The sequence below is a fragment of the Rhinatrema bivittatum genome, chromosome 13, assembly GCF_901001135.1.
Source record: "Rhinatrema bivittatum chromosome 13, aRhiBiv1.1, whole genome shotgun sequence".
In the NCBI taxonomy this organism is placed as follows: domain Eukaryota; kingdom Metazoa; phylum Chordata; class Amphibia; order Gymnophiona; family Rhinatrematidae; genus Rhinatrema; species Rhinatrema bivittatum.
In genome coordinates this window covers 66,040,272-66,066,452 of record NC_042627.1, presented here as the reverse complement: position 1 = coordinate 66,066,452, position 26,181 = coordinate 66,040,272, and the positions used below count along the sequence as shown (strand labels likewise).

The window sequence follows — 26,181 nt, the reverse complement described above, 5'->3', positions numbered from 1 at the left end:
AAACCATTATGAATGGCTCGTACTTCTACCTCAGGTTTCAGCTTTTAGTGTCATCAAAATCAATGAGAGCCAAATACCTGGGAAAGGCGAAGAACGAGCACTGCAACCAAACTCCTGATCCTGGGTTACTTCTCACAGTTTCTTGCTTAAGCAAGCCTTTCTAAAAGCATCCAAGATAACTGTATGTGTACTTGATCCTGGGGTTTATATTTTTAGCTCTCACAATTGGAGTAAATAATCACTTTGCATCAGCAATGCAGGCACGTTTGCAGGAAAATGCTGTCATATATAGCCTGTGATGGTGTGGTGGAGTCAGTGCGCTGCTCTTTCTCCAGGTTGATGAGAAAACTTACAGAATAGCTTCAGCGAGAAATATGTAAAGCAGCCCTTCAGCATCATAGACCCGTATTCAGTAAGATTTCTTCCCGCTTGCCTTTTCTTAATGCATATGACCATCTGTTTTTTTGTTACAGTATTTTTAAAAAGTCAGTTTGTAGGGGTTTTCAGTTCTGGTCTTTGAGACCCCCAAACAGGTCTAGTTTTCAGGGTAACCGAGCTGTGCAAATTAGCCTTGTTTGTAGACCATATGTATTCTCATACATCTGCTAAATGTTCATTGTGGTTATCCTGCAAACCAGACCTGTTTGCCATCATCGCTGAGAACCCCCATTCTAATTACTACATAGCGTTAGCATATGTGAAAGTTTTATAGCATTGGATCCAAACCTGTTATCAGGGACCCTTGTTGGTTGGATTTTCAGGATATCTACCAAGACTCTGCATAAGATATTTCTATGCCTTTGTCCATTGTATGAAAATAAGTTGCATGCATGCTTCTTGGCAAACCGCAGGCACACCAACCAAACAGTTTGTGCCTCCATCTGTTGATATTCCACTCCAGCACCCTTGCACCATCAACTCCTGACAGTGAGCTCTCTAATCCCGGAAACTCTCATCTTCATTACTACCAACAAATCCGGTGTCATCAGGGAAATTCCTTTTCTGAAATAGTCCACATGCAACCACCAATTCAACTGGAATTTCATCTTTAATGGAAGTAGCAGCTTCGCCGCATAATTCTGTGACTGCGGACTCCATTGGGAGAGTAAGGTGCACTGAAGAGGGCGTATATGTGCCCTCGTCCAGGGAACTACTAATGTGGCAGCCTTCAACCCCAGGACCTGTAGATAAGACCACATGGTCAGATGAACAGAATTCCATAGGGATTGGACTCGTAGCATCAATGAGGGGATCTGAGACTCTGGCCAAAACACTCTGCCCAGCTTTCGACTGAATCAAACCTCAAGATACTCTAGGGTCTGAGATGGCTACAAATTGCTCTTAGCCAGATTCACCACCACTCTAGATCCTATAGCAAGGAAATCACCCTCTGGGAAACACAAAGACTCTCTTCCAGTGTCTTAGCTCGAATCAACCAGTCATGAACTAGAATGCCCTCCTTGCGAAGGGTTGTTTCTACCACTACCATAACTTTGGAAAGGGTCCTGGTGCTGTGGCTAGTCCAAAAGGTAAGGCCTGAAACTGGTAATGACGATCCAGAATAGCAAATCGGAGGAACCACTAATGCGCTGTAGGAATATGCACATATGCCTCAGTCAGATCCAGAGAGGTGAAGTACTTCCCCGCTTGAACTGCCAAAATGACAAAGTGCAACATTTCCATCCTGAAATGTGTATGTCAGTTGACGCCCTTGAGATCCAGTATGGGCCGAAATAACCCTTCTTTCTTGGGTATGACAAAATTAATGGAATATTGGCCCGTCTTTTGCTGCGATTCTGAAAAGGGGATCACCACTTTCAGAATCAGCCGTTGTAATGTCGCTTCCACTTCTACTCTCTTCTGAGGGGAGTTCCATGAAAAGACCACAAAGGCATCCTGAGGAAATCGAAGAAATGCTAGAGCACAGCCGTTCTAACCACTTTGATAACCCATTGATCCGAAGTAATCTGGGCCCACCTGTAATAAAAGCAGGATAAGAACATAAGAAAATGTCATACTGGGTCAGACCAAGGGTCCATCAAGCCCAGCATCCTGTTTCCAACAGTGGCCAATCCAGGCCATAAGAACCTGGCAAGTACCCAAAAACTAAGTCTATTCCATGTTACCATTGCTAATGGCAGTGGCTATTCTCTAAGTGAACTTAATAGCAGGTAATGGACTTCTTTTCCAAGAACTTATCCAATCCTTTTTTAAACACAGCTATACTAACTGCACTAACCACATCTTCTGGCAACAAATTCCAGAGTTTAATTGTGCGTCGAGTAAAAAAGAACTTTCTCCGATTAGTTTTAAATGTGCCCCATGCTAACTTCATGGAGTGCCCCCTAGTCTTTCTACTATCCGAAAGAGTAAATAACTGATTCACATCTACCCGTTCTAGACCTCTCTTAATTTTAAACATCTCTATCATAACCCCTTCAGACGTCTCTTCTCCAAGTTAAAAAGTCCTAACCTCTTTAGTCTTTCCTCATAGGGGAGCTGTTCCATTCCCCTTATCATTTTTGGTAACTCTTCTCTGTACCTTCTCCATCGCAATTATATCTTTTTTGAGATGCGGCGACCAGATACTTGATAACTGTCTTCTGCACCACCAAGAAAGCCCGCAAACCTTCATAGGGAAGACTGAGAGGCTCCGGCTCCAGAGCCTGTATCCTTCTGAGGAACTCGGGGGTGAAAGGACTGAGATCTACGGAGGGACGGATCTCTGGGAAGAACCTACCCTATAAGGCTGAAAACACCAATAGTCTTGAGAGTGGCCACTTGCTCGATAAGTCTGAGAAACTGGTTTCTTATCTTCTGGTAAATGCGAGACCTGGGTCTCTTCCTATTTACTTGCCATTTTTACCATAGTAATGATGGCAGAAAAAGACCAAAATGGTCCATCTAGTCTGCCCAGCAAGCTTCCCAAGGTAGTAACTTCCACTCCATGCAGCTTACCCCCATGTTTCTCTTAAGGGTAATAACTGCTGCTCCATACTAGTTACGCTTTTTTTTTTATTTATTCCCATCCTCTAGCCTTTTAGGGATCCACAATCTTTATCCCACACCCCTTTGAAATCCTTCACAGTTTTAGTCTTCACTACTTTCTCCAGCAGGGCATTCCAGGCATCTACCGCCCTCTCAGTGAAGAAATATTTCCTGACATTTGTTATATGTTTTCCTCCCTGGAGTTTTAAATCATGACCTCTAGTTCTACTAAGGAACGAATACCAACAAAATTAAAAACCTAACACTAAACCAGACTAAAGGTTTTGCACCTCCACCATCGGCTGGAGACAGAAAAATACGGACAGACTCTAGGTGGCACCTCAGAGGTATAGGACGGAGTCCATTAAAACTTCTCTGTCTCCATCTGCTGGAAGGGAGGCAAAACCCAGGAGTCTGGACTGATCCAGGTACATACAGGGAAAACCCTAATTCTGAAGAACTTGCTGCCTGCTCCATTTCCTGTTTGTCTTGCATCACCCTCGTACAGGAAGTGTTAAAACAGGAGAACTACAAAGCAAACTGTAGATAACCTGTTAATTCTGAAAAACAGCTCCCTTATTGTGAGTGAGAAAATGTATCCTGTTTCGTTAAGCTCAGCTCAAACTAGCTGTGCTGACAAATAAGTGACAGTGGTATGTCAAGTACTTAAGACTCAATCTACCGTTCCAAGAGACAGGTAGAGAGCTGAATCCATTTGAGTGGCAAGTTACTCTGCAGGAGAACCAAGTCAGAGGTGCATGGCCATTAATTTACTCAGTAAATCTGAGAGCAGTAGTATACAAACTGTACCAAATGTACAATTTGGATTAAACAATTAGAAATAGAAAATTTTGAGGTGGGTGTTAACCAACTATCCTCATGGTAGTTGGAGGCAGAGAACACTGGCATATAGGATTCTAATGATATATGTAGAGATAATGTGTAAAAAAACAAAACAAAAAAAGAAAACCACCACCACATTTTATTTATTTATTTCAAATTTTTTTATATATACCGGCATTCGAGACAGCAGTCATCTATAAAATGTATGTTTTATAGTTATGTTTATAGTTCTTGTTGTAAATATTTGACTTATTAATATTATACTGTTTAATGTATTCACCTGGTTACATGTAAGGGCTCCACCCAAAAAACTTAATTGTATTCCGCTGTTATATGTAAGGGCTCCGCCCAATAGTTCTTGTTTTTTGTGAACCGATGCGATGTGCGAACGGACATCGGTATAGAAGAGACTTTAAATAAATAAATAAATAAACCCAGCTATTTGATGAGGGGGAACATACACACATATTCTTGTCGGGTGAGCAGAAGCACAAGGAAATACATGGACGTGTAGTTTCATTTCCTTGAGAAAAGCAGCACTTCATCTTTGTGCTTGCAATAGGGTTCAGCATGCACTCAGTTTATCCCTTATGGACTTGTTGGCCATCCTATCTGGCAGTTAGCAAGATGAGGTTTGTATGGTTCCCTATTCCAAGAGCTACCCTGTTCATTTACATTCAGAGTGGAAACTGTTACACTCACAATACTGACGATCTTAGTGGTGGGGAGGGGGGGCAGGTGCATAGTTGGGGAGGTGAGAAGAGATGGAAGGAAGGTGTTAAGTAGATTCTATTAGATGGGAAAGGCTAAGTAATGGAGACTACATTAATACCTCTTTCTCACAGATAGAATAAAAAAAGACTAAGGATTTTCTTTTAATTTTCAAATAGTTACCTGAAAAAGCTGCTTCAAACTAATATATTTTAGGAATTTATAGCAATCCCTTTTAATGCTACTGTGTCCAAAGTATGTTATTCCTCCAGTGCTCCTTTCCAAACACTGAGCATCAGAAGCTTGGTTTTCAATTACCTGAAAATCTGTAAATGAAAAGAAATGCCCTGGGAGATGTTCCTCACTCAGCCGAACAATTGACTCCTGGAATTTAAATCACAGCCTATTGACTGCACTCTCACACCCTTGCCCTAGATGCTGCGGCCACACCCATGTCTACAAGCCTGATTTACTCAAATTGTTAAAGAAAGACAGAAAATGACTTCTAGCTCAGAAGGCTGCATTTAATGCTGTCCTCTACTGTTTACCCAAAAGGCAAGTGGCTGCAGAGCAGGGCCCCTGGGCTTGGCATCCTCTCAGGCTGTTGCATATTGAAACGAGCTTTAAAAAAAACGGTAGTGGGCAGCCAAAGCCAAGACACTGAACAAGTCTGCAGCTTTTATTCATAACTCTTTGTATCTTTTATTTTGGTTCTAGGGCCAGCACTAGCACTTGCTGACCAATTTCAAAATGGACAACAAATGCTACTCTACGCCCAGAGAGCTGAAAGCGGTTTTGCTGGATGACAACTGGATTTACGGACCAAAGTGGCTTCAAAACTAGCCAAGAGTCACACAAAATTCTATCCCGGGCTGCTCATAAATTAACGCCCACTCTGATCTAGACGTTCTTGTGCTGCTGCTCATGTACGCCCTACCGCAAGCAACCCCGCCCAATCGCCAGTGGGCTGGCTAACGAACAGCTCTGCGGCGCCCATATCCTCCCGTTTCTCTCACAGAAGCCTCACCAGATGAACAGGCCAGCCCTCCCCTCCCGTGTCTTCCAGGTTCCCGCGCCTGCCGGGGAAGCTGCGGCGCAGCGACGCACGCGCACAGCACCCGCCCGGGCCGGCAAGTAGCCAGCTTCAAGCTCAGCAGATTTCAAGCTCCACGCGACCGAGTGGCGCAACTGTAGGGTGTGCGAGGATCAATGTTGTCGCAAGCAGGAGGGGGAAGAAAACGCATCCTAGCTTGCTAATTGGCGGTGCACACGAACCCGCCCCCCCCAAAAAAAAATAAAGCTCCCTTCACCCCCCCCCCCCCCCCCATGCAATTCAAAAATAGCTCAATAGGAAACCCCTAGCCTTGGTAACGCTCGACGGAAGAGTCGTTGGTCTGGTGCTCGTGACGTCATGACGCCGACCAATAGGGAAGCCGTTTGATATTTTGCTGCAGAATTTGAAAACGTCTTGGAGGCGAACGGTTTGCTGGTGTGAGAGAGAGAGAGGGGGAGGTGGTCGTGTGGCTTCGGCGGGCTGTGTTTTGGACTTTGAGGAGCAGGACGGAACTGTTTGATAAGGGGGGGGAGAAGAATAACTGGGCATTGTCGTTATGAGGAAAAGGTAAGGGAGGGGGCGCGCGTGTCCCTCAGTATAATGCTGTCCACTCCGGCTTCTCCGAAGCTTTCTTTTCGCTTCTTGGGACGGCTGGGAACCTCTTCTGCCTGGCTTACTCTTTCACTGATGGGATTGATTGGGAGTTTATTTCTAGCAGTTTGAAATTCCTACATTAAAGCTGGGTTTTATTAATTGTGGGGCGAGGGAACCAAATCCCTCCACTATCATATGCTACCTCGAAGATTGAGAGGGGACGTTTGTGGTGTTCTTACAGAATCTGTTGCTATTAAGTACCTCTGATCTGTTTGCTCAATTTTGAAATCTTACTTTAAGAAGTTCGATGTTTGCTTTAAGTTCGTTGTCCCACGTTCAGTGCCTGCTTTCTAAAACGATCTCTTCCTTCCTCCAGCCAGATACACCCAACTCTCGCCGTGTTATATCCCTTGTCTTGCTAGCCCGCGGTTGGTGATAGTCCTAAAACTCTTTAGTTCTTTCCTTGGTTTTATAACGACAACATAGAGCTTCATCAAAGAAGCTGACAAAACAAAATTAAACTTCAGGAAACGTGGGGGGGGGGGGGGGGGTATAACAAATGTAGTGTTTCTCCGTATGGCTTTATATATGCTATTTGTTAGAGACAGTCTATTAAAATGATTTCTGCTTGCAAAACGCTCTAAACAAGGCAGTCGTAGCTAATTCAGTGTCCAGTGCGTTTAAAGATGTTCTGCCATGTGTCGGAGAGGGTTTAGGGCCCTTATGTTCTTATAGGCGCCTTGTAAAACTGCAGGTACACCTTATTTGGCTCACAGAAGAAGCTGGTCGTGTTTGCTATCGTCTCTGGATTGGGTTACATTGAATGAACTAATACTGAGGATTTTTTTTTTTGTGTGTGAAAATAAAAAACAATCGCACGTTGTTTTCTGCCTCCCTAAGCTGCTTTGAAACTTAAAAAGGGAAGGGGATCTACAGAATTAACTTTACTTACCAGGTAGAGTCAAGCTGAAGTAGTAAGTTACCGTATAGTATGTGTGGTGTCCAATGTTGAAAAGGTCAGGCAGAGCCAGTCCTGCTTTTATTCTCTTCCCATCCACAGACCTGTATTTCCAGTTTCTTTCAGAAATGCTGCTCCTTTTGACTTGGAGCTATCTGATCACCCTATATAATTTTGTATCTGTATTGAGTGCATAGTAATAACTTTAGCATTATTCACTTTCCATACATTTTATTACCCCCTAATTAGAAGCAGTGCTTGCTAACATGTTTTAAACTTGTTCTAATTCAACACTTTTTTTTGTCATATGCATCCAGGCGTGGCCCAGTGGTTAGAGTGAACTGAGAGCTAGGGCTGCTTCCCTGATGGTTTATTTTATTTTTTTTGTGACCTTGAGCAAGTTGCTTTATCCTCCCTTGCCTCAGGTATCATTTAGATTGTAAGACTCTTGAGGAGAAGGGAGCAGGGACCTACTCACTGTACCTGAATTGTAACTTGTCTTGACTATAGGCTTGGAAAGGGGAGTAATTTAAAAATGCATATATATTTGCCAATCCCAAGAATAAGCAGTGGATTTCTGCAACACTCTTAAAAATTAATGGACATGTCCTCCAGGAACTTGTCCAAATCTTTTTTTTTTTTTTTTTTTTTTTTTTTTTTTTTAAATGCTCCTATACTAATAGTTTTCACTACATCCTCTGGCAATGAATTCCAGAGCTTAATTATGCATTGAGTATAAAAATATTTTCTCACATTTTAAATGTTACTCAATGTCATTGTGTGTCCCCTGGTCTCTGTACTTTTCGAAAGAGTAAATAACTGATTAACATTTACTTGTTCCATTCCACTTTATTTTATAGACCCCCCCCTATCATCTCCCCTCAGCCATCTCTTCTCCAAGCTGAAGGGTCCTAACCTCTTTAGCCTTTCTTCATAAGGGGATTGTTTCCATCCCTTTTTATCATCTTGGTTGCCCTTCTCATTACCTTTTCTAATTCTGCTATATCTTTCTTGAGATGCACACAATACTCAAGATGAGGTCACACCATAGAGCGATACTGAGGCATTATGATGTTCTTTTCCTAATAATCTCTAGGGTTCTATTTGCTTTCTTGGCTGGCTGCTGCACATTGAGCAAAAGATTTCAACATTTTCCTGCTTGATGATGCCTAATGTAGAAACCTTGAATTTTGTAGCTATAATTTGGGTTACTCTTCCCTAAATGCATCATTTTGCACTTGTCTAATTTCATTTGCTATTTGCATGCCCAGTCTCCTAGTTTTGCAATGTTCTCTTGCAATTTCTCACAATCCTCTTGTGATTTAACAACTTTGAATAATTTTTATCATTGGCAAATTTGATCCCCTTGCTTCCCATTTCCAGGTCATTAATAAATATATTAAAAGGCATTGGTCCCAGAACAGATCCCATGGGGTATTCCACTATTTACCATTTTCCATTGGGAAAACTTAGCATTTAGCCCTACTGTTTTCTATCTTTTAACCAGTTGGTAATCCACAATAGGACACTGCCACCTGTCTCATTTTATTTGTTTTTGTGTACCGACATTCGATTGAGATCACATGGTTCACATAAAAACTGAACAGTAAAGACAGGGGTTGCTTATTTTTACAGTATAACTTAGAACAGTTAACAAGAAATATATAATGCATGTGACCAGGAGAATTAGTGGCATGCAGGATGTAAACATAGCTAAGGAACAGATTACATTCATGGTTTAGAATAGATTAATAAGAGCTGTTTTAACAGGGTGCAAGGGTAACTTGGAGTAAAGAGGTTATGTGCATGACAACTTGAATGCAAATAAACTAGAACAGAGGAATAAGGGATTGGCTGGGGGGAGGGGGTCTTGGGGTTTTATAGGTTGGGTTTGAAGAGTAGGGGTGGAGGGAATGCTTTCACTTGCGGGCATTGGCTAGGGCCGAGGGGTGTATTCTTGAATATCTGGGATTGTAAGGGGGGGGGGGGTTGGACTAGGTTTCTGGTGGGGGTTTTTTTTTGTGTTTTTTTAGGTTTGAGTGGAGGGTTCCATTCTAAGCTAGGATGGAAGGGCATTCCATAGTGTGGGGCTGGCTACTGATATGGTGCATTTTCTGATTGAGGTGAGGTGTACTGCTTTGGGAGGTGGGATGGCGAGGAGTCCAGATTCAGCGGATCGGAAGCTTCTTTGTGAGGTGTATGGGAGGAGAGCTGTGCTTAGCCAGTCCAACTTGTTGAGCATTTTTTTGTATTGCACTCTATAACTGATGGGTAACCAGTGAAGGTCTTTGAGGATGGGGGTGATGTCACATCTTCTGATGTTTGCGATGGATCTGGCAGCTGTGTTTTGTGGTATCTGTAGGGGTTTGAGGGTGGAGGCAGGGAGGCCAAGGAGGAGAGAGTTGTAGTAGTCTAGCTTGGAAAAGAGGAGAGTTTGAGGACTGGTCGCCTTGGACAAGTGGCCGCTCTTGAGACTACCAGCATTTTCCCTTATAGGGGATGTTTTTCCCAAAGATTCTGTCCCTTCTGCAGATCTGTCCTTTCTAGGCCTTCCTGAAAGGCTTGAAAGGATGCAGGCTCTGGAAGTGGAGCCCCTCGATCTTTGAAATGAATATTTGTGGGCTCACCTGTTTGTTGCAGGAGATAGGTGGGCGCTTATCTTGTTTTTGTCACAGGTGGATCCAGTTTTACTTCGGATCAGTGGGTCCTTGAAGTGGTTTGGGACAGTTATGCTCTATAATTTGTTCTCATTCCTCTGGATGCCTTTATATCATCTCTATGCAACTCCCTTCAGAAGAGGGTAGCAGTGGAAGCTACGTTGCAAAGGCTGTTAGACCTGAAAGCTGTGATTCCCGTTCCCAAATTGCAGCAAAATACAGGGCGTATTTCCATTTATTTTGTCATGCCCAAGAATAAAGGGTCCTTTTGACTCATACTGGATCTCAAGGGAGTCAATTGTCATTTGCAAGTCACTCATTTCAGGATGGAAACTGCGTTCTATCATAATGGCAGCAGAAGCTGGAGACACCTGATGTCTCTGGATCTCTGAGGCATATCTGCATATTCCCATTTGTCAGGAGCAGCAACAGTTCCTACAGTTTACCATTCTGAATCGTTATTACCTGTTTCAGGCCTTGCCTTTCGGGCTGGCCACTGCACCCAGGACACGGGCAACAATAGCCTGTTGGGTTAAAGATGTCATTACAGTCGCCTATGTGGCTGCTGAAGTTGCTTTGCTGAAATAGGTTAGACCATTCCATGAGGGCTTGGGCAGTTTTGTGGGTGGAACTTCATTTGTCGCCTGCCGAGATTTCTGAGCGACAACATGGTCATCTTTGCACACCTTTTCCAAGCTTTACTGCACTATCAATTTGATTAGCTTCCCTAAATTCTCTTACCATTTCATTATCTGCCTCATTGTTGGCCAGGTGGAAGATAGGTGTATACTATTGTTATTCTCATCCCAAACACACACAGAATTTCTACCCATAAAGATTCAATTGTACATTTTAGTCTCTTGCAGGATCTTTATCCTGTTGCGCTCTGTGCCTCCCTGCCACCAAGTTGCTCCTCTCTTATTGCAACATAATTTGGTATAGCACTATCCCACTGGTATCTTCTGATTTCATTCACTGCTATATATTCTAACTCTCCCATCTTACTTTTAGCATACAGATACTTCAAAGTGTTGTTTTTTGCTTGTTTTAACATTCTGCTTTTCATTTGACAGAGATAAATAGGATTATCCCAGGACAAGCAGGATGCTAGTCCTCACATATGGGTGACATTGGTAATGGAGCCCTATATACGGAAAAACTTCTGTCAAAGTTTCCATAAACTTTTGACTGGCACAGAGTTCCCTCTGAGCATGCTCAGCATGCTATGATATTCTCTGCCACAGGGGTCTCCCTTCAGTCATGTTTTTTCCGCGGAGCCGTTAGCCTCGCGGTTAATTTGGAGTCCTGTGGTGATTTTCACCACACTTCAAAAAAAATTGTTAAATTATAAGAAAAGCTTCTTGCCGCAAGGGTCTCCTTCATATTACCATATTTTTCTAATTTTTCATCTGTTCCGTGCCGGTTTTTTTCTTGCCAGAGTCGTCGACTGCTATCCGACTAATATGGCTTCAGGCTTCAAAAAATGCCCAAATTGTTGCAGAGCAATGTTTATAACGGACCCACACTACGAGTGTGTGCTCTGTCTCGGCGGGAACCATGATGTCCAGTCCTGCCCCCAGTGCGCAGAAATGACATCGAAGGGACGTCAACTCCGGATGGAAAAGATGGAGCAACTCTTTCAAATTCAGTTGCTCCCTTCAGCATCGACGTCCGCGCAATCGTCTCCGGGAGCGATTCGCAAAGTTCTAAAAACACGAGTCCCTGGTGAGGCTGGAGATGCTTCCGTACCCTCCCCCTCGCCATCTTTGAAAGCATCAACGTCTGGCACAGACAAATCCAAGGTAAGGCATCGTCACCGAAGGCCGCATGGCTCTGGCATCGACCCGCCACACCATCGATGGAATTGGCTTCGCCATCTAAGAAACCTCGGCTGGATGTGGCATCTCCGAGGCCTTCGACTCCACGGCGATCCCCACCGACATAGGTGCAGGGAACCGTACCTCCCCAGGGCTCTGTGGAGGTACTGGCATCGCCGCCCCCCCCCCCCCCCCCCCCCCCCCCCCCCCCCCCCAGAGCTGCTCTGATTGCATTAGCTATGCAGGCGGAACTGGACGGATACATCCGCCAGGCGGTCCGAGATGCACTCCTCGACGCCATGCCGATACCGGATCCACTTCCGAGGCCAGTGCCATCGCCAGTTCTTCCATCGACAGTTCCGATACCGGTGTCACCGTCTATTCCGTCACAGATGCCATCGGTACCGGTTCAGATTCCAGTATCAGTTCCATCGATGAATCCGCCGATGCAGACCCCAGACGTATCCATTTTTTGCACCTCTGGAGAAATTGAACACTCTAATCGATGCTATCCCTAGAAAAACTCAGGACATCGATAAAACTCCGATTCCAGAACCCATGCCGGGTCCTTCAGGGATTCCAAGACTGATTCCTTCACGGTCTCCTTTATTTCCCTCGCTGCCTAAGTCTCAGCCATTGATACCTTCAAGACCAAGACCTACCGGTCATTCACAAGACACCTGGACAGACACAGATACAGATGTCTCCACGGATGAGGAGATGCTCTCGGAACCTTCTCCTCCAGAAGGACACAGAAAATCCCCTCCAGAGGACTGGTCATTCTCCAGTTTTGTGAAAGAAATGGCGGAGACCATCCCATTCCAGCTCTAATCGAAATTAGATGCCAGACAAAAAACACTTGAAGTGCTACAATTTTGTAGACCGGCCAAAGGAAATCTTGGCTGTACCAGTTCATGAGGTGCTCCAGGAACTGATGTGCAGGTTATGGGAACATCCTGGCTCCACTCCTGTGGTTAACAAGAGATCGGATGCCACATACCTGGTTCAATCAATCCCAGGTTTCCAAAAGACTCAGCTACGTGGTAGTAGAGTCGGCGGAAAAGAAAGCAGAGTGTAAAAACACACTCTTCGATACCACCAGGGAAAGATAAGATTCCTTGATAATCTAGGCCGAAAAATGTTTCAGGGATCTATGCTGGTCTCTAGAATTGCTGCTAACCAGCTCTTCATGACTCAATACCAGCGTAATCTCTGGAAGCAAGTACAAGAGCTTACACAGACACTCTGAGCAATTCCAGGATCTTTTCTCTCAGCTGATACATAAAGGCCTAGAAGCGGGCAAGCACAAGGTCCGTGCGGCGTATGATAGTTTTGAAACCGCATCTCGACTATCAGCCACAGGTATCACAGCTCGTCGTTGGGCTTGGCTTAAGGCCTCTGACTTAAGACTGGAGGTGCAGGAGAGACTGGCCGACCTCCCTTGTGTCGGGGACAACCTTTTCAGAGACAAAGTGAAGGAAGCAGTTGCCGTTTTAAAAGAACACACGGAAACTCTGAAACAGCTCTCCTTAATTCCTCAAGAAACCCAACCTTCTTCCAGGAGGCTGCCCAGGAGGGATACAAGATGCCCATCCAGACCTCAACCCCCTCCTCAGACTGCTTCCACATCAGGGTTTTGAGATACTATCAGAGAACAGAAGCCTTTCCTCCAATCCAGTCCCACTCTTACCGGTAGGAGGTCTGATTGCTTTCTTTCATCACAGCTGGACCTCCATAAGCACAGACCACTGGGTACTTTCCATTACATCTCAAGGGTACCGCTTGGATTTTCTCACTGTGCCAAATGACACTCCTCCCATCTCGTCTTGGACAGTAAACAATCATTCCACACTCCTAAAAACAGAATTATCCACCCTTCTCAGAGCCAGGGCCATAGAACCAGTTCCCCGGCCTCAGCAGGGCAGAGGATTCTACTCCCGATATTTCCTCATTCCAAAGAAAACAGGAGGCCTACATCCCATCCTAGACCTCAGAAATCTCAACAAATTTCTGAAAGGAAAAATTCAGGATGGTATCATTGGGCACCATGTTACCTCTACTTCAAAAGAGAGATTGGCTCTGTTCTCTGGATCTTCAAGACGCCTACGCTCACATTCCCATTTTTCCTCCTCATCGCAAATACCTACGATTTCTGGTCGGCCAACATTTTCAATACCGGGTGCTTCCATTCGGCCTCGCCTCAGCACCCAGAGTATTCACAAAGTGCCTAGCAGTGGCCCACCTTCACAAACAGGGAGTGCATGTGTTTCCTTTATCTCGATGATTGGCTCATCAAGAGTCGAATGAAAGAAGGAGCTCTCAATTCCCTCGAGCTCACAATCAACTTACTTCATTCCCTGGGGTTTCTCATCAATTACCAGAAATCCCATTTCACACCATCTCACCTGTTACAATTCATCTGTGCAGATTTAAACACCGTCTTAGCAAAAGCTTTTCTTCCAAGAGACCGTGCGCAGACACTCGTTCTCCTGGCAAACTCTCTCCGAATTCAATCGCAGGTCACAGCTCGTCAGTGCCTCACCCTCCTCGGTCACATGGCCTCTACAGTTCACGTCACTCCTCTGGCCAGACTGGCCATGCAACTAATGCAATGGTCTCTCAAAACACAATGGATTCAAGCCATTCAGCCACTGTCTTCTCAAATTCATGTAACTCAGGAACTGTTCTTCCCTCCTCTGGTGGACATCAATGAACAACTTGCTCAGAGGTCTACCTTTCCAGGAACAGATTTCGCAAGTACCACTAACTACAGATGCATCCACCTTGGGCTGGGGTGCGCACATATGTCATCTGCAGACTCAAGGGACGTGGACAAAGCACGAAGCCACATTTCAGATAAACTTCCTAGAGCTTCGAGCTATAAGTTATGTGCTGCATGCGTTCAAGGACTGCCTTTCACACAAGACTGTTCTCATACAAACAGACCACACAGTAGCCATGTGGTACATCAAGCAAGGGGGGGACAGGCTCGTATCTCCTTTGCCAAGAAGCAGCACAGATTTGGGACTGGGCCCTAGCACATTCAATACTCTTACGGGCCACTTATCTAGCAGGCATTCACAACATAGTAGCCGATTGCTTCAGTCGTCAGTTCCAACCACACGCGTGGTCCTTGGATCCAGCAATAGCAACCAGGCTCTTTCAATGTTGAGGTCAACCAACAATAGATCTCTTTGCATCACATCTGAACTACAAAGTGAACAATTACTGTTCCCTGTTCAAGCAGAAAAACAGCTTGCCCAAGGACGCCTTTGCTCGCCATTGGAATTCAGGCCTGCTATATGCGTATCCTCCTCTACCGCTCATAACCATGACACTAGTAAAACTACAACAGGACATGGGGTCCATGATACTCATACGTATTGGCCTCGACCGGTATGGTTTCCCACACTACTCGACCTGTCAGTCAGGGATCCCATTTGTCTGGGAGTAGCTCCCACACTCATAACTCAGGATCAGGGTCGATTGCGCCATCCCAACCTCCAATCACTTGCCCTGACAGCTTGGATGTTGAAAGCTTAATTTTAAAACCACTCTCTTTCAACCCATATCTCTCAAGTGCTTATAGCTTCACGTAAGCCCTCCACACAACAGAACTATGCTACCAAATGGAAAAGATTTACCTTGTGGTGCAAGCAAAACAATGCTGATCCTTTCACTTGCACCACTTCTTCTCTACTAGATTTATATTATCTTTCAGAATCTGGTCTCCAGACTTCATCTGTAAGAGTACACTTAAGTGCAATCTCAGCTTACCATAAACTGGGAGATGCACCTATCTCTACACAACCTCTCGTCAGTAGATTTATGAGAGGTTTAACTCAACTTAAACCACCAGTTCGACCCCCAATCACACAATGGGACCTGAACGTGGTATTAACCAGACTCATGCGTTCTTCATTCAAACCCATAGATACCTGTGATCTTAAATTTCTCACATGGAAGTCTATCTTCCTCATAGCCATTACATCAGCTAGAAGGATTAGTGAGTTACAAGCACTTGTCACATACAAACCTTATACAAAGTTTCTACATGACAGAGTGGTACTCCGTATGCATCCAAAATTCCTTCCCAAGGTAGTTACGGAATTCCACTTGAACCAATCCATAGTCTTACCCATATTCTTTCCAAAGCCTCATTCTCACCAAGGAGAACGGGCTTTACATACTTTAGACTGTAAGCGTGCATTATCTTTCTACTTAAAAAGCTCTGCAGTCCACAGGAAATCCAATCAACTTTTTGTCTCTTATGACCCAAACAAGCCAGGTAAAGCAGTGGGTAAACAAACTCTGTCCAACTGGCTAGCAGATTGCATACAGTTTTGCTATGAAAAAGCAGGCCTTCCTCTCCAAGGGTGAGTAAAGGCACATTCAGTAAGAGCAATGTCAACTTCAGTAGCACACTTTCGTTCTGTGCCAATTCTTGACATCTGTAAAGCAGCAACATGGAGTTCTCTTCATACCTTTGCAGCTCATTACTGTTTGGACAAAGAAGGTCGACAAGATTCTGCCTATGGACAATCTGTCTTAAAGAACCTGTTTCCAGTTTATTTAACAGTTTTTCTATACAGACATTAAAGTACACATCATATCGGTTTACATAATAACAAAAAAGGTAGAAAATACAAATAACAGGGGGAGGGGGAGAACTGGGGGTCGGAAGGGCTGACCCCAAAAATTAGAAAGGAAGGAAAGAAGTTTAAACCCAACTCCTACATCCAACCTGCTGTGATCTTCGGCTGACTCATTCCATCAACAAGACTGCAATGTTGCTTCATTACGAAATGACTCGGCCTCTAGCTTGCTACTCAACCATATGTGAGGACTAATATCCTGCTTGTCCTGGGATAAAGCAAAATTGCTTACCTTGTAATAGGTGTTATCCCAGGACAGCAGGATGTAGTCCTCACAAAACCCACCCGCCACCCCGTGGGTCAGATACGTTTTTTAAACCGAGCTGTCCCTTGCAGCGGTCCGGCCGGGGCGAGAGAACAGGGCTCCCCGGTATCACCCCGGCTGGGCTGTAAGCTAACCCAGGATCCGCGACCCGTAGCCCAGCAAGTGCTCTACCAGGAGGGATGGTCCCTTCAGGACCTAGGAATCTCCTGGGAGCAAACGACCCAGCCACGAGGCATGCCGGCGAACACGCGGCGAAACAGAGAGCCACGCGAATAAACAGGTAAGATTAAGGCGACCGACCTCCCCCCGCCAGCAGCGCTGCCCCCCCCGGAGCCGACACGAAGGAACAGAGCCGGAAACAAAATCAACAACTTTTTTTTTTTTTTTTTTTTTTTTACAAAAACCTGTCACTATCCATCGTCCTGGAGCCCTAATCCAGCAGGGGTGAGTGAACCGGGCTCCCCGGTGTCACCCCAGACACTGCTACTCGCGTAGCCGGGTCCTCGACCCTAGCAGCGGCCTCAACCGTGGGGGGTAGTCCCCTCAGGACCTCTCAACCCCCCTGGGAGGCAGGGCGGACGGGACGTCAGTGACAATTTACAATGCAAAATTCCCAAAAGAAAACTATAGCCTAAACTGGCCTAAAACCACGCAAAAGAACCAACCCTGACGGAGTACCAGAACCAGGGCAGGCAGGAGCTGTGACCGCACCTGCACCATCTATTGGAGACAGAGTAAGACTGAGGGGCTGTGATTGGCACAGGGGCATATATGGCTCCACCCACAAGTTTTAGTCTGTCTCAATCTACTGGTGTGGAGTCACAACCCAAGTGTCCTGGACTGATCCTGGTACGTACAGGGAACATTGCAGAGAATGCTATCCTGTGGTTCTGGATTTCAGCTTTCTACCTAAGCTTAAATTTGACTTCCAGAACTTCCCTCCCACATTTTCCTATGTTAGTACCCACATGTACCATGACAGCTGGCTCCTCCCCAACACTGTCTAAAATCTTATCTAGGTGCTGCATCAGATAGGCATGTCACCAAACGATCTTCACTCCCACCAGACACCCAGCTATCTATATTCCTAATCGAATCACCAGCTATGATGTCCAACCTAACCCTTCCCTCCTGGGCAATAGCCCTGGGAAACACATTCTTGATGCAAAAGGACAATTCATCGCCTGGAGAGCAGGTTACTAGTTGCATCCAGGTTGATGCTTTCAGACCAGGAGATCTTCCTCCAAGGCAGCACCAGGGTTGCTAGACTGGAGTTAGGACTCGGCTACTATGTCCCTGAAGGTCTTATCTATATGTCTGCCTCCGCTCCTCCAGGTCTGCCACTCTAACTTCCGGAGATCAGTTAAAAAAAAAAAAAAAAAAATCATACATGTGACACTCGATGCAAAAGACTGGAAGGCCCCCCTCTTGCTGCTGGTCTGCTGCCTTCATCTTAAATTTGTTCATTTCCTAGTTACGTTCAAGTTATTATGGGAGTTGTAATACATACAATAGTCCTTTCAATTTACCAGATAAATAATGAATACACTAATACATTTAAAGTGCCTCCTGCCTATAAATCAAAGGTTGAGCAAGGGGTGGAAGGGAAGGAAAACCACACACACAACTTAGCTAATCAGAAGCAGGAAAAAGCTATTTAATACAGATGGACAATTCCCCTACTTTAGTTAGTGTCCTTTAGCTAATCATGCTCCGCGCCATTAATACCTATATCATTTTTTTTTTTTTACACCCCCAAATAATTAAATCTTATCTTGATCTCTCCAAACAACCCTACCCTACAAGGGGCCACTTTTATCACAACACAGAGGACTGAATTTTTCCTCATTTGCCCTCGACTGCCAGTAAACGTTACTCCACCTCCAGAGCTGGAGTTAAATTTTTTGGCATAAGGGTGTGGTGGGCTCCCAACCTTTGAGCATGCTTTCCTGATTCAGGTGGCAATACCTAATGTATTCATTTGCATGCAATGTGAGCTAGCCAATACTCTTTGGTTAAGACGTGTGTTATGGATGTGCTATTCTGCTTACCATATTGGATTGCTATAATTGAATGCACAAAAATCTTGTCCAACCATGAGTAAAGCTGTGTGCTAGGCTGGGCTCACTTTATTGCATTGGTCTGTAAGTTTGTACAAGGTCACAAGTAGTGCCCATGAGATTTGAACCCTGCCTTCCCTGATGCTCAGTCTGTTAATTTAACCATTAGACTACTTATCTCACCCCACGTTATCTTATGCATCTATTTTGAGTTTTTCATGTACATGAAAAGGACACCAAATGGAAATGTGTGAAAATGAGATGTTCTCCAGCACTGTAAAGTGTGGAGTAAAGAGCGTGCACAAAAACATTGGAAAAGAAGAAAACACAGACAGTTCTACTAAACAAATTCATATATTTGAGGTTCTATTGGAAAACTATATCTTTCCTGATGACCCTTAAATATACGAATTGGTTCATATAGTAGAACAGTCTGTCACACATTCCTCTTTTCTAAGGTCTAAAAAGCAACTTTTTTCTTTATCAAATTGTTACCAGCTTGGGAGCTTTATATTACAGATTATATTCTATTCATTGTTCCCTCTTCAAGAGACTCTAGAAATGTAACTGGTGAACATGAGATCTAAGTGACTGTGAGGCTGATCTATTACCTTTAAACTGTACCTAAGCTAGTGATTCAAATATTAGTACTTAATTATTTGAGGAAGTGATATATAATATCTTCTATTGTCTTATCAGCTCTTGGAAGAAGTGATCTAAATTTTGTGTTCTGTGCGGGGATTTTTTTTTTTTTTTTGTTGGAGACTACCTTTAACTTTGGCTATGTTCTAAACTTTTTGCATGGCTGATAGAGCACAACTTTCGATGTAACTGCGTATAATCTGCCAGTCAGATTTATTTATGAGAATTTCTAGTCAGTTTCTTGCAAGTAACTAATACTCTAAAATTGAATCTAGTCAATCATACTTTTATTTATTTATTTTTTGCCATAGAAAGCAAGGCTAAAAGTTTTGCACGTATATTTGATAGCATTTACACTTTTGCTCCCTCAGTGAGTTGCTGGCTACGGAGTCCGTAGCATGCTTAAATCAAGCACTCTCCCGTTTGCGTGTTATCTGGGAAGAGATAGGAATACCAGAGGACCAACGCTTACTAAGAACGCAGGCGGTCAAGAAGCACATCAAAGTGAGTATACCCTGTAAGCCCTTTTAGCCTACAGCAAGATAATGCAGTAGTTATGGGAGAAAAAAGGGAATACTTTGGAAATCATACATGAGAGGTTTCTGATACCTTGGGAAGAAAGAAACTGGATGGCTCAAGAGAATTGTTGCAGTGTTACATAACCTGTCATGGGTTCAAATCCAACTCAGACTGGTAGGGATGTAAGGTGGCCTGTGTGAAATGAGTTGGTCTAAGTCTTTTCAGGGGCCAAAGCAGAAGCATTTACATAAGTCCTGGTCAGATCTCTGCTTAAGAAATGTGAATTATTCTGTACACCTTGTTACTTGTGATGAGGATAATAGCTTTGAGTGAGATGGCATTCATGCTGGCATAAATATTTCACTTTCTCTCAAGAAAAAGGTGGTTACTTGTGAAGTGTAGGAACATGTTCTCAGTATCAGCTAGTGGGAGCTTGATGTGTGGGATCATGTTCAATGGAAATTTGCTCATAATATACTGGACCCAAATGCAAGCCAACTGATGGGAGCTTATTGTTCCAGAGAAGCTGCTGTTTTTAGCTAGAAGGTAGTATAAAATGGAATTCCTGTACGTACCCGGATCAGTCCAGACAGTGGGTTGAGCCTCCTTTCCAGCAGGTGGAGACAGACTAAAACTTGAAGGATGCCCTATATCAAGACAGAGCCTATCCTCTAACCCTCCAGTATTCGTCTGTCTCCAGCAGGTGCAGCATCTCCCCTTCGGTTCTCTGCTGTAGGCTAGTCAGCCTTTTTTCTTCTTTCTTTGCTAGGCTCAAGCAAGTATTTCTTGTCAAAAAAAACCAAACTAGAAGGGAGTTTTGCCGCCTTTTAGTGATTTTTTTTTTTTTTTTTTTTCTGTTTCTGTATGGGAGATGGTGCAGTCTCCCAGCTCTTGCCCGGCTCAGGGGGGCTTTGCCCCTTTTGCAGGAGGGGGTTCCCTGCATAGCCTGAGTCCGTGGATGCTTCCAGGTGTGGGGACCGAAGCTCTCCGGGCCTCGTCCCCCCCCCCCCAATCTGGCTTCCGAGAGGGTTTTGAACCCGCTGCTGCGCTCAGTAAAAAAAAAAAAAAAAAAAAAATGTATATAAGTTGCAGGTACTCACCTACCTCTAACTTATTGGCAGCAGTTGATTAGCTTTTTCCATTTTTTTCTGGTCAGAGTAGGCCTAGAACCGGCAGCCAGACAAGCAGAAGGCAGCAGGTTTCCCTCCTGCTGTGCAGGCTGTCAAGCTTTTTTTTTTTTTCAGCTTTTTTTTCTTCAGCCGCGGCTTAGCTATGTCCTGCAAGGCAGCCTGCCTTTCCCTGTACGTACCAGGATCAGTCCAGACAGTGGGTTATGTCCCCCAGTCCAGCAGATGGAGTGAGAACAGACTTCGAGGGGGCGTACCCATATATACCAGAACCCCCTCTGCTGGAGTTCAGTATCTTCTGACTCCAGCAGATGAGTAGGGGAATCTGTGCTTCCCCCAGTTCTAGCAGAAGTTCCTTTTTCTGTCTTCTGTGTTCTTTTTCTTAGCTTGTCTTTAACTTTCTGCTATTTTGGATCAAGTTTGGTTAAAAAAAAAAAAAGTCTCAATTTTTGGGGAGGCGTGGCTTCTCTCTTGCCTTGTTTTCTCTTTCTCTTTGGGCTCCCGCAGGGTAAGTTTGGTTGTGTTTTTATTATGGTTTTGTTCTAGCTTTGTTTCCTTGCGGCTGTACTTTTATTTCAGCTCCTTCTCGCCTGTGCCTTGTGGAAGCCGGTGGTGCCGGCCTCTCCACGACAGTTTTTCCCCTGTGGCCCGATTCGAGTGCATCGAGGATCGCGGGGCTGGGAGGGAGTTTTCTCCCGCGCGGGTAGCGCAGGCCACCCGGGCCCCCCCGCGGCTTTTTGGCGACTTTGAACCGGCGGTTTGTGTGGGCAGCCAGTGCCCCCCGCGGCGGATCGCATTGTTTTTCGGCCCCCCCCCCCCCCGAGGCTTTATCGCGTCAGGGCCTCTGCAATGCTTGTCGTCCCCCCCCCCCCCCCCTGTTTCCACTGGGAGTTTGTTAGAGGCAGGGACAGTGGCAATCTTGAGGTACAGTGAAGAGGCTCCTGCATTCGGTCCTATGCGGCTTAGATCGGCTGGCCCTGTCTTTCGTGGGTGTGATATATATATTATTTTTATTTATGTGCTGCAGCAGTCTGAACAGACCGAATCTGGCTATGGTTCTATTTTGAGAGCTCTGTACATATTCCCTCCAGGATCAACTGCTATTGGCGTGGGCGACTTGAGGGATTGTATGTGGCACCTTTCTACTCCAAAAGAAAACATTGGATCCTAAGTTGCCTCTGTACTAACAGTTTTCTTGTCCTGAAGTTTTGGGGGGTTTTGGGCCCTAAGTACAGTACACCTACCTTAGATTCTAGCACGCTGCATTTAAAAAAAAAAAAAAGAGAGAAATTGAGGGTTGGCTGACTTGCAGCCAATTTGGACTCTGTCCCAATGATAATATTCCCAAGGGCTTCAGATTGACATGGTTTGAGAGAGTGGTAGGGAGATTTGGCGTTCTCAGGGTCTCTACTGGACAGAACTTCATCATGTACACTCCTTCAGGGAAGTGGTTTCCCCTGTGGTTCAGTGGAGAATCAGATTGTAGGAGCATTTCAAATATTCCCCGGTTCGACTGTGTTCTGTATTTGAGGTGCCCTATATGATTTTTTTCACGTAGCTAAGCATCTGAATTAGCCATGCTGTCTGGGTACGTGTTCCGTGCCACTAGGTGGTGGAGCTCTCTACGTCTAGTAAAAGTCTTTCAGCTAGGAGCTCCCTCCTGCATGTTGCCAGTATTGTCTCAGGCTCCTCAGTCAGTTTTTTTTCCATGCAACCTTTTAGCCTCGTGGTGCTCCTCTCTCCTGAGAGAAACTGAAAATTGTGGAGGAAAAAAGTTTCAAAAATTTGACAAGTTAAAGGAAAGATCACAAAACAGCAGTTTTTAACATCTGAGATCTGATCGATGCCTCATCCAGGCTTTAAATTTTGCTCATGTGGCAAAATTGTCTGCCACAGATGGCCATTCATCTTGTTACCTCTGTCTTGGACCTCTTCATGATCAGAAGAACTGTGTGGACTGCGGACATATGCCCCACGATCTCAGAGCGCTGCAAAGATTCAAGACTTGCAGTCCAGAGCTTCAGGCTCTTAAGCCACTTCTGAAGCCTGTTAGCTCCTCTCCAGGTCCTAAGTGAAGACAGAAGGACCTCTCATCGAGGACAGCTGCTTCAGTCGAGCACCCCCCCAAAGGTCAGAACATCCTCCTGTGACCAATAGCCAAGAATCGGTTCAAGGAATGGGGATGCGTCGGTGGCATCGCGGCCGCATGCTTCACAGACGCATTAGACTACATTGCTCTAGAGATAAGAGAGCCAATGCCATATTGAAGGGTGGTCTTACCGACGCGTCGAAGCATTGATGCAAACCTCATATTGCATCGACCCGATGTGACATTGACGCAGAGAAGATATTGCGACGCAATCTGCTTCAAGCGACGCATCTGCGACACAACTCACTCTTGTCAACGCACTGGGGTTCCCCAGATGCAGTCGACTCCAAACTTCCAAAGAAACATCATTCTGGGCATAAAGGAAAGAAACCAGTTTCAACACCCTTGCCGATGGAATCTGAGGTCGAGTTATCACCAATACGCCTTTCGGACACATCACTATCTTCTGGAGGATCATCTTCTGCTTCTGTATCATCCATTGGTGCATAGATTCCAGGAAATGTTGCGCCTTCACAACCACCATAAAGGCCTGCACCATCTCAACAACAATCTACGTCGGCATTTTTTATTTTTATTTATTATTTTTATATACCGACATTCGATCTCAATCGAGATCACACCGGTTTACATTCAGGTACTGTAGGTATTTTTCTATCCCCCAGAGGGGCTTACAGTCTGTTTGTACCTGAGGCAATGGAGGGTAAAGTGACTTACCCAAGGTCACAAGGAGCGACAGCAGGACCTGAACATTAGGCATTAACGACACAAGAAGTGTTTCAAATCACCACCATTCTTAATTGTTACAGTCAGTAACATAGACAGTACCACCTACTGGTCTTCCACAACAATCACTATCTTTTCCGGAAGATCCAGCATTACCTGGTATGGCACCAAAACGCCTCCCACCTTCCCACTTATAAATTATAGAAGACATTTTGGATTCAGAGACTACCTCAAACTCCTCAACTGGTTACCCCTCTGATCCGCCAGACTTACCTCCACAACCTTCTTCCCCTCTGGAGGACCTCTCATATTCTCAATTTATTGAGAAGGTTGGTCAGATATTGAATGTTGAAACCAAGAGTATCCCGGATCCCTGACAACAAATGTTGGGCATCCTGAAAATATTTGATGATCCCAATGAGCCAGTGGCTTTGCCACAACACCAAGTTTTAACAACCTTAATGGAAAAAGCATGGGATATTCCTTTATCCACCCCCCTCCCCCAACATCTCGGAAAGTGGATATCAAATACCGGATGAAGGATTCATGCTGCAGTTGAACTTCCACATCAATCAGTCGTGGCTGAATCTGCAATGCAGAAAGCTCGGAAAGCAAAGATACATTCTAACACTCCTCCAACTAAGGAAAATAAATCCCTAGATGAATTTGCCAAGAAGTTCTTCCAATCCACAATGCTCAATGCCAGGATACAAAATCATCAGTTTTTTATATAGCCCAATACTTATTTGAGAGCCTACAGGCACTAAAACCACACCTGCAACAGGCATCCCCAGATGACACATAACCCTTCTTCCAAGTTATAATATGGAATAGGTAAAGACATCTTTTAAGATCGGTGCATGAGGGCTTCGATATATCAGCTAAATCTTCAGCAAATGCCTTAGCAGCATGATGTGTTGCATGGTTACGCTCTAGTGCTATTCATGATGACGTCCACGACAAGCTCGCTAATTTACATTGTCGCCCGGATAATTTGTTTGGAGACCAGTTTACAACTACTGTTACAAAGCTTAAAGAACAAAACGGCGGTCCTTTCTTTAACAGCACCTCAGCATTTCACCACAACTCGACGTCAATACACTGCTCCTGCTCCTTACAGGAAACAATCTTTCAAATCTTATAAACCATAAACGTATTATCCACCAAGGCAACAACCATATCAACCAACAGCATCTCATCAGCATGCAAGAAATCCCCGTCAACCTAGACAACAACCTGATACTCAGCCAGAAAAACCCACATCAGGTTTTTAAAGGTGGTTCTGCCGCCACCACCAGTGGGGAGATTATCCAATTTTCTTCCAGCTTGGTCTAAAATAACATCGGATCAATGGGTACTATCCATAATACAACACAGATATTCTCTCCATTTCTCCTCACTTCCCACCCTTCCACACAGAATCCATCAAAAAGCTTTCAAATCTCATCTTCTGCAAGAAATACAACTTCTCTTACAAAACCTAATTCCCAAGAAATCAGGAGGTTTACGGACAATCTTAGACCTCTGCCAACTCAAATTTCTTCAAACAGAGAAATTCAAAATGACTTCTCTCAAATCCATTCTCCCTTTTTTCAGCCCAAGGAATTGGATGTGTTCACTGGACTTGAAAGATGCTTATGCACACATACCGATGCATCCCAATTCCAGATGTTACCTATGTTTCCAGATGGAAGATCAACACTTCCAATACAAAGTCCTTCTATTTGGCCTTTCCTCTGCACCCCTTCGACTACAAGGGGTGCAGATATTCCCTTATCTAGATGACTGGTTGATAGTAGCAGGCAATCAAGCACTATTACGAAACAATTCCGTGCCTAGACAATCTAGGTCTTCTCATCAACTACAAAAAAATCAAATCTAGAACCCACTCGGACTTTACAGTTCATAGGAGCCCTCATAGACACAGTCCAAGACAGGGCATTCCTGCTGCATCCGAGAGCGTTAACTCTCTCCACGTTAGCTACAACTCTTCTTTGCACTGCGACTATACCAGTGTGCCAGGTCCTCGCTGTTCTTGGATATATGGCTGCATCCATTTATGTAGTTCCAAATACGCAATTCAATATGCGCCGCCTCCAATGGGGGTTGAAGCATCAATGGGACTAATTTCTCCAACCATTGTTGCCACCCCCCCAAAATCTCATTAACCAACAGCATGAAACAGGATCTGGAGTGGTGGATACTCCCAAAAACCCTGCAAGCGGGCTCCCCCTTACACCCAATACGACATCAGATCATACTAACCAGATGCATCCCCCACAGAATGGGGAGCACACTTAAGACCACTGACCCTGTGTTTGTAAGTGGTTTTATACGAACAGACACTGCAGATAAACATTCTGGAACCACGAGCGGTACGTTACGCCCTTCGATCCTTTGAAAACTTCCTTCGGGAAAGAATTGCAATGATTCACATGAACAATCAAGTTACAATGTC

General features: G+C 44.7%; 1 protein-coding gene across 7 annotated transcripts in view; it reads left to right on the top strand.

Moving 5' to 3' along the window:
• The first annotated feature begins 5,876 nt into the window (after positions 1-5,876).
• The window catches only part of PRC1 (protein regulator of cytokinesis 1), a 121,013-nt gene continuing 100,708 nt past the window's right edge, over positions 5,877-26,181 (top strand). For 5 of the 7 annotated variants that reach the window (XM_029574725.1, XM_029574730.1, XM_029574726.1 and 2 more), the window contains exons 1-2: positions 5,877-5,970; positions 19,616-19,748. In XM_029574725.1, coding sequence (XP_029430585.1) covers positions 5,954-5,970; positions 19,616-19,748 — 150 coding nt within the window. In that variant the 5' untranslated portion in view covers positions 5,877-5,953. Of the gene's footprint in view, positions 5,971-5,991; positions 6,164-7,032; positions 7,146-19,615; positions 19,749-26,181 lie in introns of those variants that run through there. The other 2 variants (XM_029574724.1, XM_029574728.1) reach the window with 2 other exon arrangements.